General features: G+C 49.9%; 1 protein-coding gene across 2 annotated transcripts; it reads right to left on the bottom strand.

The window, feature by feature from the left end:
- Positions 1 to 4,114: 4,114 nt before the first annotated feature.
- On the bottom strand, positions 4,115 to 15,662 carry PCYOX1L (prenylcysteine oxidase 1 like). Of its 2 annotated transcripts, XM_081135818.1 has the most exons (7): positions 15,496 to 15,662; positions 11,443 to 11,649; positions 11,232 to 11,315; positions 9,913 to 10,087; positions 8,034 to 8,245; positions 5,659 to 5,799; positions 4,115 to 5,203 (listed from the first exon to the last, which is right to left on the bottom strand). In XM_081135818.1, exons 4-7 carry the CDS (start codon positions 9,945 to 9,947, stop codon positions 4,545 to 4,547), a joined length of 1,047 nt encoding a protein of 348 aa, XP_080991944.1. In that variant the 5' UTR covers positions 9,948 to 10,087; positions 11,232 to 11,315; positions 11,443 to 11,649; positions 15,496 to 15,662; the 3' UTR covers positions 4,115 to 4,544. The 2 variants fall into 2 exon arrangements, with proteins under 2 accessions (XP_080991944.1, XP_080991945.1); XM_081135819.1 differs by lacking the exon at positions 11,232 to 11,315 and having other exon boundaries at positions 15,496 to 15,647.
- Positions 15,663 to 16,604: the final 942 nt, after the last annotated feature.

The raw sequence follows: 16,604 nt of genomic DNA, 5'->3' as shown, positions 1-16,604 counted from the left end.
CATAAACCTATGCGGGAGTGACCAAGAGTTAACTTTCTCCAGTTACGTCCAGGACCACTGCAAAGAATCTCTTTGGGAGCAGTGAGCTCCCTGTATCTGGAAGGGCCCAGCTAAGGCTGAGCCACTGAAGAATATACTGTGGAGCAGATTCCTGTTCTGGCTGGAATAAGGTCTCTTTCAACTCAGATTCTCTACAGGTCAGCCTCAGACCCAGAGAAGAGCCTCTGGGGGGCTGAAGAGCAGGAATTTTAAACCTGGGCCAGCGACCCCCTGGAATTTTCACATGGAAATGCATTTATTCTGGTCTGGGGATCTCTGGTTTTGAACAAACACTCAAGAGTTGAGAAGCATCGACATAGATCATTCTTTCATCCAGCCTTATCCACAAGGGGATCTGGTTAGATGGTTTGCTGACATCAGTGGTTCTCAAACTTTAGCTGGCACCAGAATCATCCCAGGGAGAAGGGGAGCTTGTTAAAACACAGATTGCTGCGACCCACACACAGTGGTTCTGATTCGGTAGGTTCGAGGTGGGGGGTGAGACTCAAATTTCTAATGCAGAGCTTCCTGCTGCAGGTCTGAGGACCACACTTCGAGAACCGCTGGTTTATATCAAGACACTTTGCTGATCAAAAAGGCAGTATGGATTGGGTTGCCCTAAAGCTCCTACTGGCTCCTGCCCCCTAGATGCTAACTCCCACCCACCCATCAGACCCTTGCAACTCAATCCTTCCCCTGCCCTCCTAGCCCCTGCAACAAATCCTAAATCAGCTGCTCTGAGGTCTAAAAATACATTCCTTCCCCCAGGACAGCTGAGGGGCTCAGGCTATTTTCTGAGGGTAAGAATAGCTAGCACTTTAGAGTTCATTTCAATAAGAGGGCCATCAGCCAGTATAGAAATACTTGGCTGCTCTAACTTCAATGCTTACAGCAGCTTTAGCTCTCAATGTATTAAAGCTCCATAATTCACGAAAGGGCACTGGTTAGGTATGTGTCTGTCTGGGGTGGTAAGTAACTTACCTTTTTTGGTATTGTTCTAGAGTGGATACTGGTTAAAATTACCCCAGGAAGCTTCGGCCTGGCTCCAGACACATGGAAAATAGATTTCTTGTGCCAGCCCAAGCTGATGCCTTCGGCAGCGGCGTCTCCTCCCTGGGGGGTTGCTTGTCTCTGAGACCCCCACAACCTGCTCTTCAGGCCTTAAGACTTGGGTGACACATGAGGGACCCATGGAGTCCAAGGCTTTTTTGTGGGGTGAGGGCATGGGAAGGTTCAAGCGGCAGGAGGGAGGAGACCCCAGGTGCCCTGGGGCATAGGGGTTGGGTGGGGAGACCCCTCGCCTGGTGGGACTCCTACCAGGGCATCAGCCACACAGAGATCTTCAATAAAAGCCAGTCAGTTTATTAGTTTTATATGGATATTGGCTTTTCCTCTTTCCAGGTTTCAGTTTTCTCATCTGTGAAACGAGCAGATGGGATTTAGGGCCCTTCAGGGTCTCCTGCAGTTTTATCATTCTGTGACTCAGGAGCTTGCTCCGGTGAGCCTGGGCTGGCAGCTGGCCCTTCCCAGTCAGTCCCCTGGTTTAAAGGCAGCAGCAGGGAGCTCAGGACCTTTGGAGAACCGGGTCTGCACTGTGCCCCTAACCTCCTTTGGTCTGAGTTGAAATGTTTCCTGCTTTCCACTCTGGTGAGAATTCCCCACTCCTTAAGAATAGGGAGGCCTCGCCTGCCAACTTCAGTGCTGCATCCCCAGCAGCTAGCACAGTGCCACATGCAAAATAGGGGTGCAGGGCTTGATGAATGAATGCATATCATGCAAGGGGGCCTCATAAGGAGCCCAAGATCTGTCCCTAGCTCCCTCTGTTGCTCCTTCAAAGGTAGGTTAGGAGCAAGGTATCCTCCCTCCCCGCCATTCCTCACCCACCCCCAACTCTACCCCCCACAGCCCTCCTCCCCCTAAAGAGCTGAAATCTTGAGTCACCTGCTCTAGGGGTGAGGTTCCTTTGAGTTCTAAACGTGCACTGTGCTGCCTCCAGGACTAATGAGAATGTGTGGCCTCTTTCCTGTTTTGTTTGGCAGATTATAGGGCTCTCTCTTTGCAAATGCCCTCTCTTCTCCCAGAGGGCTGTGGGTCCTTGGGGGCTTCTGGTGGGCCTGGGGGCAAAGATTTCCTGCTAGACCTCATGCTCCCTTCCTCTGCCTTCAGGAATCTCTGCCCTTTCCTTGTAGGTGGGAAGGTAGCGAGATCCAGCTCTCACGTTTGGGCTTGGGGAAGTGGGCAGCATGGGCATTTTGGCCCAGTTTGGTTCTGAGCTGTTCAGGCCTGCCTACCCAGACAAAGGAAGTTTCTGAAGAAGCAGCCAGCTCCACTGCAGTCAGGCTGGGGCACGGAGCCAGAATGCCAGCTTTGGGGACCAGATGTAACTGCCCTGGTTTGCCTCTTCTGTGCACATCCTTAGGTATGCAAGAGAGGGGTGGTTTTCAGGGACAAGTTTGGTATTGGTCTTGGTCCTCTGGCCCAATACCTATGATCATCAGTTATACCATGATAGCCCTGGCATCTTTATTTTAAATACAAACCATGAAAAGATGCCGTTACACATTGATTTCACTGGACTGGAGAGGAGGGGGAGAGCACAGCCCCATCCTACCTATGGTTGACTTTGTGCTTCTCTCCAACACCCTTTATATCCCTCTGACCTTGTAGTTTGGATGAGACCACCTCTGCTCCAGGGATGGGGCCTGACTCTTCTAAGCCAGTAAGCTTAATCTCATCCGTGGGTCCATAGCTGAGTCCTAAACCAATCAGCATGTGGCATTCACTTGGCCACAGGGATTGGTTCAGCAGGGGCCCAACTGGCCCAGAGCCTAGACTTTGGTTTAGGGGCCGTGGGAGAAGACCCTCTCATCCTGGGAGCTGTTGGCAGCCATCCTTGACCATGAGAGAAGCAATGGCGCCGGCATTGCACAGTGCCCTGAGCCTGGACTGTTATGATAACCAAAAAAACCCTTTTATTGCTTAAGTCACTCTGAGTTTGTTTTTCTACTGTCAACAAAAAGAATTCGTATCAATGTGTCAACTTCATAATTCCTGTAATAATTAAGGGCATGCTTCTTGCATTTTAATTTTTAAAAATATGCTTTTATTGATTTTGGAGAGAGGAAGGGAGAGGGAGAGATAGAAACATCAATGATGAGAGTCATTGATTGGCTGTCTCCTGCCCACCCCTTACTGAGGATTGAGCCCACAACCTGGGCATGTGCCTTGCCTGGGAATTGAACTGTGACCTCCTGGTTCACGGGTTGACGCTCAACCAGAGCCACAGCAGCTGGGCTGTTTCTCGCACTTTAAAGACACCATCTCTTTTATGAACACTACCATTGCCTCAGCATGGTAAAATTTTCAGTCAATTTGGCCCTCTGCCTACCTACAGGGCATTTTGCCTCATGCTGAGCTCAATTAATTTTAAGGAGAAGCTCCAGGTTTAAGGTCTGTTCTATGAACTTGCCAAGAGACCTTGGGCAAGTTATTTCCTCCTTTTGCGCTTTTATCTCCATTTTATCAAAAAAATGTTAGCTGGATGACCTCTGGGGTTGTTCGTTAGGAAAGCCACAATATCAGTGTCATTTGGCAGTGTTGTATCCTCCTGGGCCCAACCCCAGAGCCAGATTTAGCAGGTCTGGGTGGGACTTGGGCATCCAAATTAGGTTAACCTCTGAACTCCACCCCAGCACCTTCTCTTTCTTTACTCTGCTGGAATCAATGTTTGGGGATCAGGTATAACTGCCCTCCACCACCTAGGGTCTTGTCTTCTTGCAAGACAGATCACTGTTACACTCTTCAATCCCTGCATAATGGGCAGAATGGTCAATTCCTCCAGGTGCCAAGGAAGTTTTCCTCTTCCTATGGCCAGTATGTTTCCCATTTTCCATTGGTTGCCAGGAAGCTCAGAGCTATACTGACAGCCCTACTGGGGTAACTATCTCTTCCTTGGGTCCTATCACAGTCATCTCCCTCAACATGTGGTGTCACTGAGAGGCTTAGATAGTGTCTAATAAGTTCTTAACTAGGTACCTCACATCCAACAAGCCCTCTGCTTTCTGATTTTCCCTTCTACTTTATTTGTAACCACCTGGTTACATGTGGGAGTAGGCAGTGCTAAACAATAAACTGGACTCAGAGTTCTCTGTCTTATATTCCTTCCCATCGTCATTCCTGTCTCCTATTAGAAAACCAAGTCCGAAGCAGCTGGAGAAGATGGATTTTTATTTCTTCTTTTAAAAAAATAAATAAAATGAACACACTAGTTTGAATTTCCCTCCCTTCTCTTACTCTCTCCCTTAAAAAGGAACAACCACTCTGAGAATCCTTAAGATAGAGGCAGAGAGCAGGCCACCTGGGCCCACACTAGAGAGATGACACTTGATCGACACAGGAGGGTCAGGAGGAGGCAGGGTGGGTGGGCGCAGCTTGCGCAGCTTGGCCACTGTGGGGGTGATCCATCTTCAGCACGGATGGACATTCCCAGGCTCACGCCGGAGCCCTCACAGTTCGGTCTTCACCTTGTGCATCAAGTCCTTTTGGTCAATTTTGTCTAGGTCCTGGTACCAGCGGTTGTAAGCCAGCAGGGCCACGTTCTTGGCAGCTACAGCCATGACCTCCACGGAGCTGGCCGCCCACTCCAGGGCATTGAGGTGGAAGAGCTGGTCGTGGAGTGCGAAGCGAGGGAGGGAGGTGCGGGAGCCATGGACGGGGTGGGCCTGCCACTCGGCTGTCTGCACTGAATAATAGGAGCGGAAGAGGGTCTTTAGCTGGGACCGGAGGAGGGGCTTGGGGGACTGGACTCGCCAAACGGCTGCCTCCTGAGGCTGCTTCCGCCGGAAGTTGATTGAGATGTTCACCGGGCAGATATTGTCTAGGGCACAGAAGAAGGTAGGGAAGTCTGTGGTAAGGATACTGGCGAATGGGAAAAGCTTAGGGTCAGGGAACCCGAAGTAGGAGGAATTGAGGTAGCCGTGGACCAAGGAGACAACGGTGGGCTGGAAAGAGTCCTGGATGACATCAATGGGCGGGTCGAAGCCTTCAAAGGTGATGGTGCTGCTGTTGTCCAGGTGCAGGGGGGTGGCAATGACCACTATGTCGTAGAAGTCAAAGCCAGTGCCCACCTCGTTCTCATATTCTACCTGGTACAAGGGTTTCCCTTCTGGAAGGAGAGAAAAGAGAACACAAAAGTCAACTTACTTCTTGGCTTTTACCCACTGATCTCCCATGTGGGGCCCAGCATGGAGGGTCTGAGACCCTGGGTGAGCTGGGCGGTCCTGATGGTGAGCATTGTCTTTCCATGCTGGTGTGGCTGCAGGGTGAGCACTGGACTGGGGGTTAGGAGACTCAAGCTCTGGCTCTGCTTCTGCTGCTGACTGTGGCTCAAAATCCTTGGTATTCAAATGAGTAGAGCTAGATTAATGCAAATCTGTTTTCTGGCTCTGATATTGGAATTGGGACAACAGTGCCCTCTGGTGTCACTTGGCAATGCTGGAATTTCCCTTTGGTTTTTTGGAATCCTCCCAGGCCGACAGAACTGGAATTTCGGGAAAGAAGAGGTGTAAGTATTCACTGTCTAGGAATGGAGTGGCCATGTCCCCTGCTCTGTCCACTCACCTGTATGTTGCAGGGTCACAGAGGTCACTGTGGCATGGATCACATTGGCCTTGGTGAGCTTCAGCAGACCAGAACAAACGAGCTTGTTGCCTCCCTCCACAGACCACAGGATGCCTTGGGCCCCCGCTAGCGCCATGGCTCCTGGGCAAAGGGGAAAGATGGTTGGTGGGTTCTCAGAATCACTAAGCAGTAAATAGGGCTAAAGAATTCACCACCATCCTACCTGGGCCTCCCTCCCAGGCCAAGACTCCTCCCAACCATGGGCATGGAGACAACACACACACAAATAAATACAACAAATTTACAATGTTATGACATGACAACATTATGCTCAATGCAAGAGCCAGCTACAAAAGAACATGGGTTGTATGATTCTATTTATACTGACTATCCAGAACGGGCAAATCCATAGAAACACTGAGCAAATTCAGTGTTGGAGGACTGGAGAGCTAGGGGTACTGGGGAGGTGATGGCTAAAGCTAAAGGTAAGAGGTTTCTTTTGGGGTCAATGAAAATGTTCTGAATTGTGGTGATGGATGCACAACTGTGAATATACTCAAAACCACTCAATTGTAAATTGTGTGGTGTGCGAATTATATCTCCAAGTATACACATAAAACACTAAAGAGGGAACAGGGAAGCCCCATGAGAGGACACTTAGCAGGATCTGAAGGCTGGGAAGGAGCTAGCCATTCCAAGAGCCAGAGGAATAGTATCCTGGACACATGGGAGGTGCTTGTTAATTACATACCTTTTCATTCATTTATTCACCAAAAATGGGCTGAGTGCCTACAATGGTCCAGGCACTGTACTAAGTGTTAGGGTTACATCAGTAAACAAGGGAGACAGATTCCTGCCCTCGGGAAGCATAAATTCTAGTGGGAGATAAAATAAGTAAATTTAATAGTCTGCTAGAAGATGATACCTGCAAGGTAGGGTGACTGGGACTGCTGGGGCAAGAGGCGGGGTAAAACTAGGAGGTAGGGTAGCTTTAATGAAAGAGTACCATCTGCACAAAGACATGATGGGGAGAGAGTTACCATGATTTCGTCTCAGGGAAGAATGTTCTAACAGAGGGATGGCCACACAAAAACCCTAAGGTGGGGAGCACACCTGGAACACTGGAGACACAGAGAGGAGGCCAGAGTGGCTGGACTGGGGTGAATGCAGGGAGGTGGTGGGGCCTAGACCATGTAGGGCCTTGCAGGCCACTGGAAAGACTTTGAGTTTCACTTGAAGGAAACTGAGAGCCCTTATTGAGTTTCACAGGCAGACCCTACATGATGTCTTTTGTCTTTTGTTTTAAAAGGATCATCCAGCAGATGTGTTGAGAATAGCCTGTGGGGATAGGGGAGGTGCAGGGGAATCTGGTGGCAGACTTGCAATAATCCAGGTGAGGGATGCTAATGGTTTAGACCAGGGAGGAAGCAGTGGTAGGAAACTGTTGGATTCTGGATATATATGGAAGTAAAGCAGATGAGATTTTTTGACATACCATGTGAAGAATATGAGAGGAAGAAATGAGACAAGGTTTTGGCTAGAGCAACTGAAAGGAGTTACTTCCAACCAAGTTGAGAGGGGCAGGCTCTTGGAGAAAAGGTCAGTAGCTCAGCTTTGGATGTGCTGAGTCTGAGATGCCCATTAAATCTCCCAGTGGAGACACAGGGGTGGCAGGTGACACATGAGACTGCAGTTCTGGAGAGAGGTGTGGGCTGGAGATCATGTTTAGGAGGCAGGTGGGTGGAACTTAATGCCTTGTGATTGCTGAGCTCGCCAAGGGAGCATGAGAAAAGCACCAAGGACTGAGCCTGGGTCCTTCCATATGATGAGGCTGGGAGGAGCCAGAGAGTGCTGGTGCCATTTCTTGCCCTTAAATGCCCCAGGCCCCTATCCTCCCATTGCCCCAGCAAAATCCTATTATATCTTCCATGGCCCATAATGGTGGCCATGTCCTGGGGAAGACATGCCCCAAAGGGTCCCCCAGGCAGATTTAATGACCTGTGCTGGAGGAGAGTGGGTTATGCACATGCTTACTGCCCATCATGAGCTGGGAAGATTAGGTAGGCTAATAGATGAATACCTAGGGCCCAGGCTCCCCGCCCCCAGTAGTTCCTGAAACTAACCTAGTGGGGAGTAGTAGAAACACACCAGACCTGAGATCTGAGCCTTGCTTTTACCATCTGTGAAGTGGGGTAAATACCATTTCCTGCCAGCTCAGACTACCGATGACAGAATCAAATGGAGTCGGGGCAACAGAGTGCTCAGGCAATTTTACTGAGCCAGGTAGGTGTGCGATTATTATGGGGAGCCCAGCTCATGCTGGGCACTGTGGGCCAGGGAAGGGCAGGTGGGCAGGCCGAGGGCCTCAGGCTCACCAGCAAAGGCGGGCATCGCTGCTGACTGGCCGTAGCTCGCCCGAAGGACGGCAGAGACGATGTCATCGATAAAGCGCTGTGTGACGCCCACCTGGAGCAGGGACTCAGCCACAGAGCGTTGGGTCATGTTGATGAAGCTGGATTCCCCCAATGAGTAGAGCAGCTCCTCCACACCCGAGAAGGCATAACCATGGGCCTGGTACTTATAGATCCTGGGAGACACGCAGAGCCGGAGCCCTTATACAGAAAGGCCTTTGGGCTGACCACCCACTATTGGATCACTGCATCTGTGAGGGCCAGCAGGGACCCACCTTCCTTTCCACGTGGAGATCAAGAGAGAGGAGGCTAGTTACATCCCCCTTGGTCTGTTCACTGGCTGCGGTGGCCTGTCCCACCTAGAGGGACAGTGCAGAGGGAAGGGCAAATACCCCGGAATCCCACCAGACCTGGCTTCACATGGTGGCTCTGCTGAATGACAGTTGCAAAGTTCTCTGAGGGCACAGTCCTCTTCTCACCCAGCTGGGACTGCCAGGCAGAAGGCCACAAGCCTACTGACGTATCCCCCTCTCTAGCAACTTTGGCTTTGCCCTGGCTTCTAGGACCACATCAGGCGTGATGGCAGTTGTCTCATGCCAACATTGTCACCCTCTCTGCTAGCCCAGCCCGTTCTCTCTGCTAGCTTGATCTAACAGGACTCTCACCCACTCCCAGAGCTCATGTCTTGTCCCTCCCTCCACAACTCCCCTAATCGCCAGTAGCATGTGCTGATGGATTTCCAGATGGGCTAGCCTTTGAAATGCTGCCTCTGCTTGGGTTGCTGTGTAAACATGTTGAGTTTGGTTAGCAACAGGACACCCAGAAGGTGTGCAAGAAGCAGTTAGAAATGTGGGTCTGGAACCTAAGGGGCAACAGGCTGACAGGGATGTCTTCCACAAAAGGGCGAACGTGGCATTGTATGTTTGGATACAACTGACGGAGAAAAACAAGAAAGGACAGTAAGAACAACCTTTGGGGGATACCTGGAGAATATAAGGAGGAAGTGCCATAAAAAGTATAGTTATGAAAGTGGCAGAGGGAAGCAGTGCCAGAGACCAGGAAGGAGGCCTGGAGGCCATGCCTGAGGGCTGGGCATTGGCACCTCTGCACCTGGGCCAGAAAGTGGGGAGAACCTGCAGGAGGGACTTGCAAGGAGAGCTGGAGCACAAGCTTGGCAAGTGAGTGGACAGAGGGACTACAGGCCACTCGTCCTTGTTATCTGGAAGTGATGGGGAGGGGCCGGGACCTAAGGAGGAGAGAAGGATGAAGAAAGGTGTTTGTTCTTGATGGGAAAACTGGGGGACAGAGTTCGTAAGCGTTAGCCCACAGGCTACACATGGCCTATAGATGTCTTTCATTGGGCTAATAAGATGAATTGGCTGCATACCTTGAAAACCGGAAGATTCCACATGTAACTCTAGATTTTTAGCTTTGTCTGAAAAAACTGGAAGATCTGGCCACATGAGGCTGGCATTCCCACACGGCCACAGTTGGTTCTAGCGCAGTGCTGGCTGCCCCCTTCTGAAGGCCTTGCTTGTCAGGTGGCCCACTCCCTACCTTCCTTTTCACGCTGCTGTACATCCCAGGTAAGCCCTTTTAGGTGCCTGAGTTTATGACTCGTGCTTAGCTGAGTGGCGTCAAAGAGAATGCTACTGTGACAATACCAGAGACCCCGCCTGTACCAACTTAGTACATTGCTCACACTGGGGGCCTGGATGAATGCTGCTGCGTTCTCACACCCAGCAAGTACCTTTTCCTTTTTGACTATGTACAGTCAGCCAGTGCCTCGCCCACCTCTTTTCCCCTCTCCCTCCGGAAGCCCCACAGCTCTACCCAGCCCTACCTCATGAATTTCTCCATGACCTCCTCCACCCACATCTGCAGTCGCAGGAAGCTGATGCCGTAGTGCCACCAGAGGCGGAAGAGGTTCAGCAGGTACCAGTCCGTCTCCTCTAGCACGAAGTTCTCCCCACCGAAGATGGCACTCCTGCCCACCACCTCTCGCCGGTGCTTCAGCCCTGAAGAGACAAGGAGCCCTGAAGCTGAAATTCTGGACCTTCCTGAAGGGTGCAAATGGACTGGCTCCACTAAAGGGAATATGAACGCTATGTTGTGTCCATTTGTGCTGCTTGTTTAAAATGCACTGGGGGAATGTTGGGCTGGCTAGTCAACAAAGAGATGAACATTAAATACTGTACCATTTTATTTTTTTTCAAAAGGGATCCACTCAGCCAAGAGTGAAATTCAGATGTCATCCCGGAATGTCAGAGGTGGACAGCTCTGGGATGGCAGCCCTGGGCACCAAGACCACTCAGGAAGAATCTCAGCTCCTTGTAAGCATATCCACACTCTACAGCTTACAGAGCACAGGGACTTGTGTATCTCACTCCCTCCTCTCATGGCCTGGGGAGAGGCAGGACAGGTGTCAAAGATGTGAAAACTGAGGTTTAGAGGTTATAGGACCTTCCCCAAGTCACAGTTTTTTTCCCTTCCCATCTCATTCCTATCCCTGAGCCACTAGTAAGTACCTTCCTTCAGCATCCTTCCAGAGATATTTTGTGCAAATACTCATAAATGTGTATATCTCTGAGTTAGTCCCCTCTACATACTATATAGACTGTCCTGCACCTTACTGACATGCCATGTCTTGGAGATCATTGTTCTATACCTGGACATAAAGGATGTCCTCATCTGGCTGACTAGTCTGTGTACTTAAAACAATAATTTATTTAGTCTCAGTCCCAGTGGGTGGGCAGGTAGGAGAGTTTCAACCTTTTGCTATTATAAACAATGCTGTGATGAGTAACCTTGTGTGTCTTCATCTTTGTGCATCTGCAAGTATCACTTCTGAGAAGTGGAAATTTCTGCGTCAAACAGTATACGTATTTGTGGTTTTGATAGATGCTGCTAAGGTTCAATTCCAGCTCTCTCTTATTAGCTTCATGGCCTTAGCCAAGGTGTATACATTTTCTGAGCCTCAATTTCCTCAGGAGGAGATATCCCCATCTTGCAGGCTGGTAGGGAGGATTAGAAGTAATGTCTACATGCTACCTACAAGGATGCCAGGTACCTGGCAAGCACACAGCACGTGCAAGCCATTTCGATTATGATTATTAAGAGGCAGCAAATTGAAAGGGAAAGAAACTGGCCTGGGAGTCAAACCTGAGTTGTAATCCGGGCTCTGCAACTAACTCACTGTGTAACCTCAGGCAAGTTCCTTCCCCTCTCTGGTCTCAGCTGCTCCATCTGTAAAATGAGATTGGGCTACATGATCTTCTGGCCTTGACCATCAGGGGTGGGCAATCTGGGAAGGACCTGATGGCTACTGCCAGCCTTGAGGGCTGGAAATGGAGCCCCAGGACGGTGTACTCACCCAGGTGCTTGACGAAGTCCTGCATGTGTAGGCTCAGGGAGTGGAAAGAGGCGGCCCCGCTCTCATAGTGCTGTTTGTTGACTGAGATGGTGGCCAAGCGGCCACCCACTGTTGCCTTCTCAAACACATCGATCTGCACGTGGGGGCCAAAATGCTGCTGAAGGAAATGGGTCACGGCAGATCCTCCAATTCCAGCCCCAACTACAGCTGCCAGCAGGCCCGGGAGGCAGGCAAGGAAAGAGACAGAGTATGAGCATGAGACTGCAGGACACACTTTCATGGCCTCCTGGACTACTGATTCCCAGGCACTTGCAGAGGCTCATAACATCTCAAAAAGGCAATCTGCAGACTAGTTTTTAGTAAAGCAATCACTAAAGAGCAAAGGACAATTCGAAAACTGCCATCTACTGTAACCCTCATTTTGTAAAAAAAAACCCTAAAAAATACATATTAGTATACATATTAGTAGCAAAAAAGCAGGAACCAAAAAAATTCAGGATCATTTAAAGAGAATAAATTTAGTTTGATACAAAACTCATTACATTGTCCCTATTTTTATTTCACTATGAAAACCTGGCCACTGACAGGTACTGTTAGGTAGATGAGTGTTTGGGAGGGTTGGCAAAATACAGCTTGTAGGCCAAATCTATGCAGATGCCTGTTTTTGCAAACAAAGTTTTATTGGAACACAGCCAAACCTGTTCTTTAGCTTATTGTCTCTGGCTGCTTGCCTGTGAGGCAGAGCTGAATAGTTGCAACAGAGATTATATGGCCTGCAAAGTCTAAAATATTTACTCTCCGACACTTTGCTGAAGAAGTCAGCCAACCCTCGGTCCAGTCCAACCTATTACCTGATATTGAAATCATTTCTGTATCTGTCCTTGCCAAGACTGGAACGCACCTTGTGACGGGATGCTCATTATCACACAGGGCACTTTATTCCCTATGTAACTCTTGTTACAAAGTTTCTGCTCTTTGAGGTCTGTTTTGAGTCTTATCATCCCTTGTCTTCCCTACACCTCTTGCCTTCCTGTTATTTGTAAACTTTGTTCATATGCCATCAGTATTCTTATCCAAGTCACTGATAAAAAACATTTTACTTCACTGGGCTGTGAGGTGCTAGTGGGAGCCACTGCTCAGATAGATACTAATCTAGATACTAAAACTAAATAGGACTGTGAGAGAACAGTAAAGCAACTATGAAGCTACTGAACTGGCCTAACACCCCACACACCATCTTTGCCCACCATGTATCTGATCCTCTCATCTGACAGTCTAGTCACCCTACCCCAAAAGAAAAAGATAAATCTGGTGTGATTTGTCCTTCCTAGACCTATGTTAGACCCTAAGACCACCAGCTCCTGTCAGGAAAGCAAAAATACAAGGTTCTTTATCATCTGGCCTTTACGTATTCCATTCCCTGACCCACCCTCGCAATACTCCACCTTATCTGTCTTGACTTCTTTTGCTGTGGAACATGACTTTGCTCTCTCATGCCTGTGCCTCTGCATTGCTCCCTTTACCAGGAATGCACTGTCATCCTCTGCCTCACTGTCTTCTATGGCTCTCATGTAACTGCTTGGCTTGCCTGACCCACTTAAGATGAATCAGGGGTCCCGGTCCCTCCAGCACATTTCCGCATCACACTTTCTTTACCCTTGGCCTGGTCCTCGGCCCTTTCTGCTCAAATGGGCTGTTTAAGGACTAAGAACAGGTCAGTATGGCCCCAGATCCTGGCAGGCAGTAGAGTTCATTAAGTATTGTACCTTGGAAAAAAACCACTTCCTCCTTCTTAGTGTTTACAAAGCCACTTCCAAGAATACCATTAACCTTTTTAAACCAGTGTGCTCCCCTCCCCTCCATTTGCAACAAGAGCCCCAAATTGCCCATTTTCCCAAAGAAACCAGTTATCACAAGACCTGGGAGCTGCCCAGGGATCACAGAGAAGCAGACCTCGCTCACTCAACACCCATGAACTGATACCTACTCTCTGGTCTGTGGTAAGATGTGCTGGGGCTCACAATGAATCCAACAGGGCCTCTGTCCTCCTGAGCCCAGGCAGGGAGTGGGCAGAAAGACTTATGCACAATCAGCTATGACAATGTGTGACTAAGTGTGACAGGGAATCCTGTCCTCCTCAGGGAATCCTGAGGAGGAAGCAATGAGTTCTGCCTGAGGGTGGGAGACAGATTTCACTGGGGAAGGAATGTTTGGGTGGGACCCTGGGGGACAATGGGCTTTGCCTGTGAGCAGAAACACATCCTCGACAGAGAGAAGAGCGTGAGGAACTATGGGGGACTTAAAGGGTCCAATGCCACAACAAGGTGTTCAGATTTGATCCTGCAGCAGTCTAAGAGTTAAGTCATGCTAACAGGAAGCTCCTCATTCTCATTGTGGGTAGAGTCCAAACCATCAAGGGTGGACAGAGGCTCCTGTCAGAGAGCTGACGACAATCAGGAAGCTACAGGGCAGCTTGGCACTGCCAAATATCCTGCTCCAGATGACCCCTGGAGTGAGGTAGGCAGGGCCAGCTGGAATGAGGCAGGCAGCAAGCTTTGCGTTACCAGAAACAGTGTTGCCGGGAGGAAGCCCTAAGCCTTCCCCAGTGGTCAGTGGGAGTGTCCCGCTCTGTTGTCCATTCCCAAGAGATGAACAGTGCCCAGTACTTCCAGATACTGCCTGCCTAACTCTTCCCCATCCTTCAAAGCCTGGCTTAAAATCCGCCTTCTCCACGAGGTCTTGTTTGACCACTCTGGCCCTCAAATTCTCTTTCTTTTGAAAATCCTAAACTCTCAGTCCCAAGCTGATTTCTGGCATGCTTCAGTCTATTTTAACCCCTTGTGGCCTGAGCTATGGATTTGTAACCCAAGAAGACTTAGCACTTCGTGACCCTAATAAGTTTGTGGTGCTCCCATGGGACATCCCTCCTTGCCAAGTGGGCACACAGAAGGAAGAGGAGTGGAGTAGGGACTCCTACTCCCCCACACCAGAAGCCCAGCATCTCTGCCTACCTATGGAAATTTTATACATGAAGGATGTGACAATCTTTGAGTCATGTTGAGTTAAAATGACAATTGTTAAGAGGAAAAAAAATGTAAACAAATATGGAATGCTAGTCAATGATATGCACGATAAAGTACTTAGCAAAGTGTCCTGATGTCTGCAAGTTATTTTGAATCCATTAAAATGTAAGATGGATTAATGGATGTATGATAGGTATGTGATAAGGCAAGTACAGCAGCAGTCTGTTAATAGCAGGAACCAGGTGGTGGGTATACAGATGATCACTACAAAAGTCTTTCAACTTTGGTGGATGTTTGGAATTTTTCAAAATAAAATATTGGGCGAAAAACAGCCTCCAAAACCCCACAAAAACGCACACCCACAAATAAAATGATTGATGTTAAAAAGTTCCCCACTCTGTCACTCAGCAAATCTATCTCCGGCAGACCTACCATGGGTTCTGTCTCCACTATGCCTGTCTCCTACTCTCCCGAGGTTGTGGTTTAGAGGTTACTTCCAGAAAGCCCTCCAGGACCCTCCCAGAGCCATCAGAGGCTGGGGTGAAGTGCCTTTCCTCTTTATCAGGGTACTTACAGCCTTAGCACTAACTTCCCCGTTTTGTGCAGTCTTCTCCTTCAGGAACCAGGAGTACCACGCCTGCTACCCAGGCCTTCAGTAAACCTTTGTGAATGACTGTCTCCCAGACCCTGACCTCTCTGTCATCGGGCACCTGGCAAAGAGCCAGGTCCATGGCAGATGCTCAGTTTCTGAACCTTTCGGTGAGATCACTAGCCAGTCCTGCCCCAAGCCTCTTTTCCGCTCCGGATACCCTCGACACATGCCCATGCCACCCTCCGCAACAGCACCTTGACTACTGCAGTCCCTTTCCTCGCTCAGTCGCACTCTTGCCTCTTCCCCACTCAGCTCCTCTCCCGAGCACCCCTCGGTCGCCCAGCTGCCTCCCCCATCCCCCACCCAGCTGCTGCCGGCAGACGACCCTTTTCCCGCGCACCCTCCCCGGCTCAGCACCCCATCGCGTCCTTCCCGCACCGATTTTACTGGGCCGGGCGTCTCCGCCTGTAGTGGCGGCGGCGAGGAACGCGGCCAGCGCGGCGAGGAGCCGGGCAGCGCGGGCCATGGCGGGCGGCGACCGGGGCAGCACGCGGGGGCTCGGGCGCTGGCGCGTAGGCGCCGGGCTCACTGCCCCGCCCACCCGCGGGGGAGCGCCACTGGCCGTCCCGCCTTCCAGCCTCAGGGCTCACAGCCTCTCATTGGGCGGGTAGCCGTCCCTCTCCAGCACAGGCCCTCATCTCTCTCCAGGCGGGCTCTGTCATTGGCAGCTTCTTCGTCCCGCCTCCTTGGTGTGAGCTCCTCATTGGCTGCCTGGTCCTGCTCCGGCGCAGGTGTGCACTCTTCGGGCGCTCAGCATCAGGACCAGGGTCCCGCCGCGGGGAGACTGGTGAAAGAAAAGCACTGCAGCTTTGACGGCCTCGGTTCAGGCCCAGCGTCTGAGAGGTACTAGCTCTGGAACGTGCCTTCTCTGAGTCGCATTCAGTTTCCCTGCTCCACCTTTCTAGGAGGTTGTGAAAATCACGTGAGATAAGGAATGTGAAAACGCTAGACGGGCTGCAAGTGCTGGAAATCGCTGACCAAGAATGCAGCCAGGGTTACCCCGTGTATTTGCTGAAACAAGGCCAGATGCTCCTGAGACTGCTGTTACGTTTATTTGCAGTTTCTACATAGTTGATATTCCTGCCTTCTACTTTAAAAAGAACAAAAGAGAAGGATTTCATCCACTCTCTACTCACATGGGAGGGAAGGTAAGAAGGAAGGGATAAACTCCCATTTTCGCCCTCTAAGAAAACAAGACTAGTCAGTGTGGATGGTTTACCACACTGATAGATTTCCTCTAGCAGGAAATAAAATTGGGAATGAGTTTCAGAATAAGTAAAAAATCCTTATTTATTAAATTATAGCTAAGAGAAGAAACTGAAGGGATTCAGAGAATAGTAAAAGGGCATATAGCTGGGGTCCTAAATTAGCGTTATGAGTCTTAACAGGGCCAGACTGGATTAGTAGGTGAATGACTATGCATTCCTCATAATCTCAAAACAAAAAACCCCAAAACAAAAACTTTGGCAATGTCAGAATGCAAAACC

This window comes from Miniopterus schreibersii, assembly GCF_964146895.1.
Source record: "Miniopterus schreibersii genome assembly, chromosome: 4".
Taxonomy (NCBI): Eukaryota; Metazoa; Chordata; class Mammalia; order Chiroptera; family Miniopteridae; genus Miniopterus; species Miniopterus schreibersii.
Note: the sequence above shows the minus strand (reverse complement) of the source record. Positions and strands in the feature narration are given on the sequence as shown.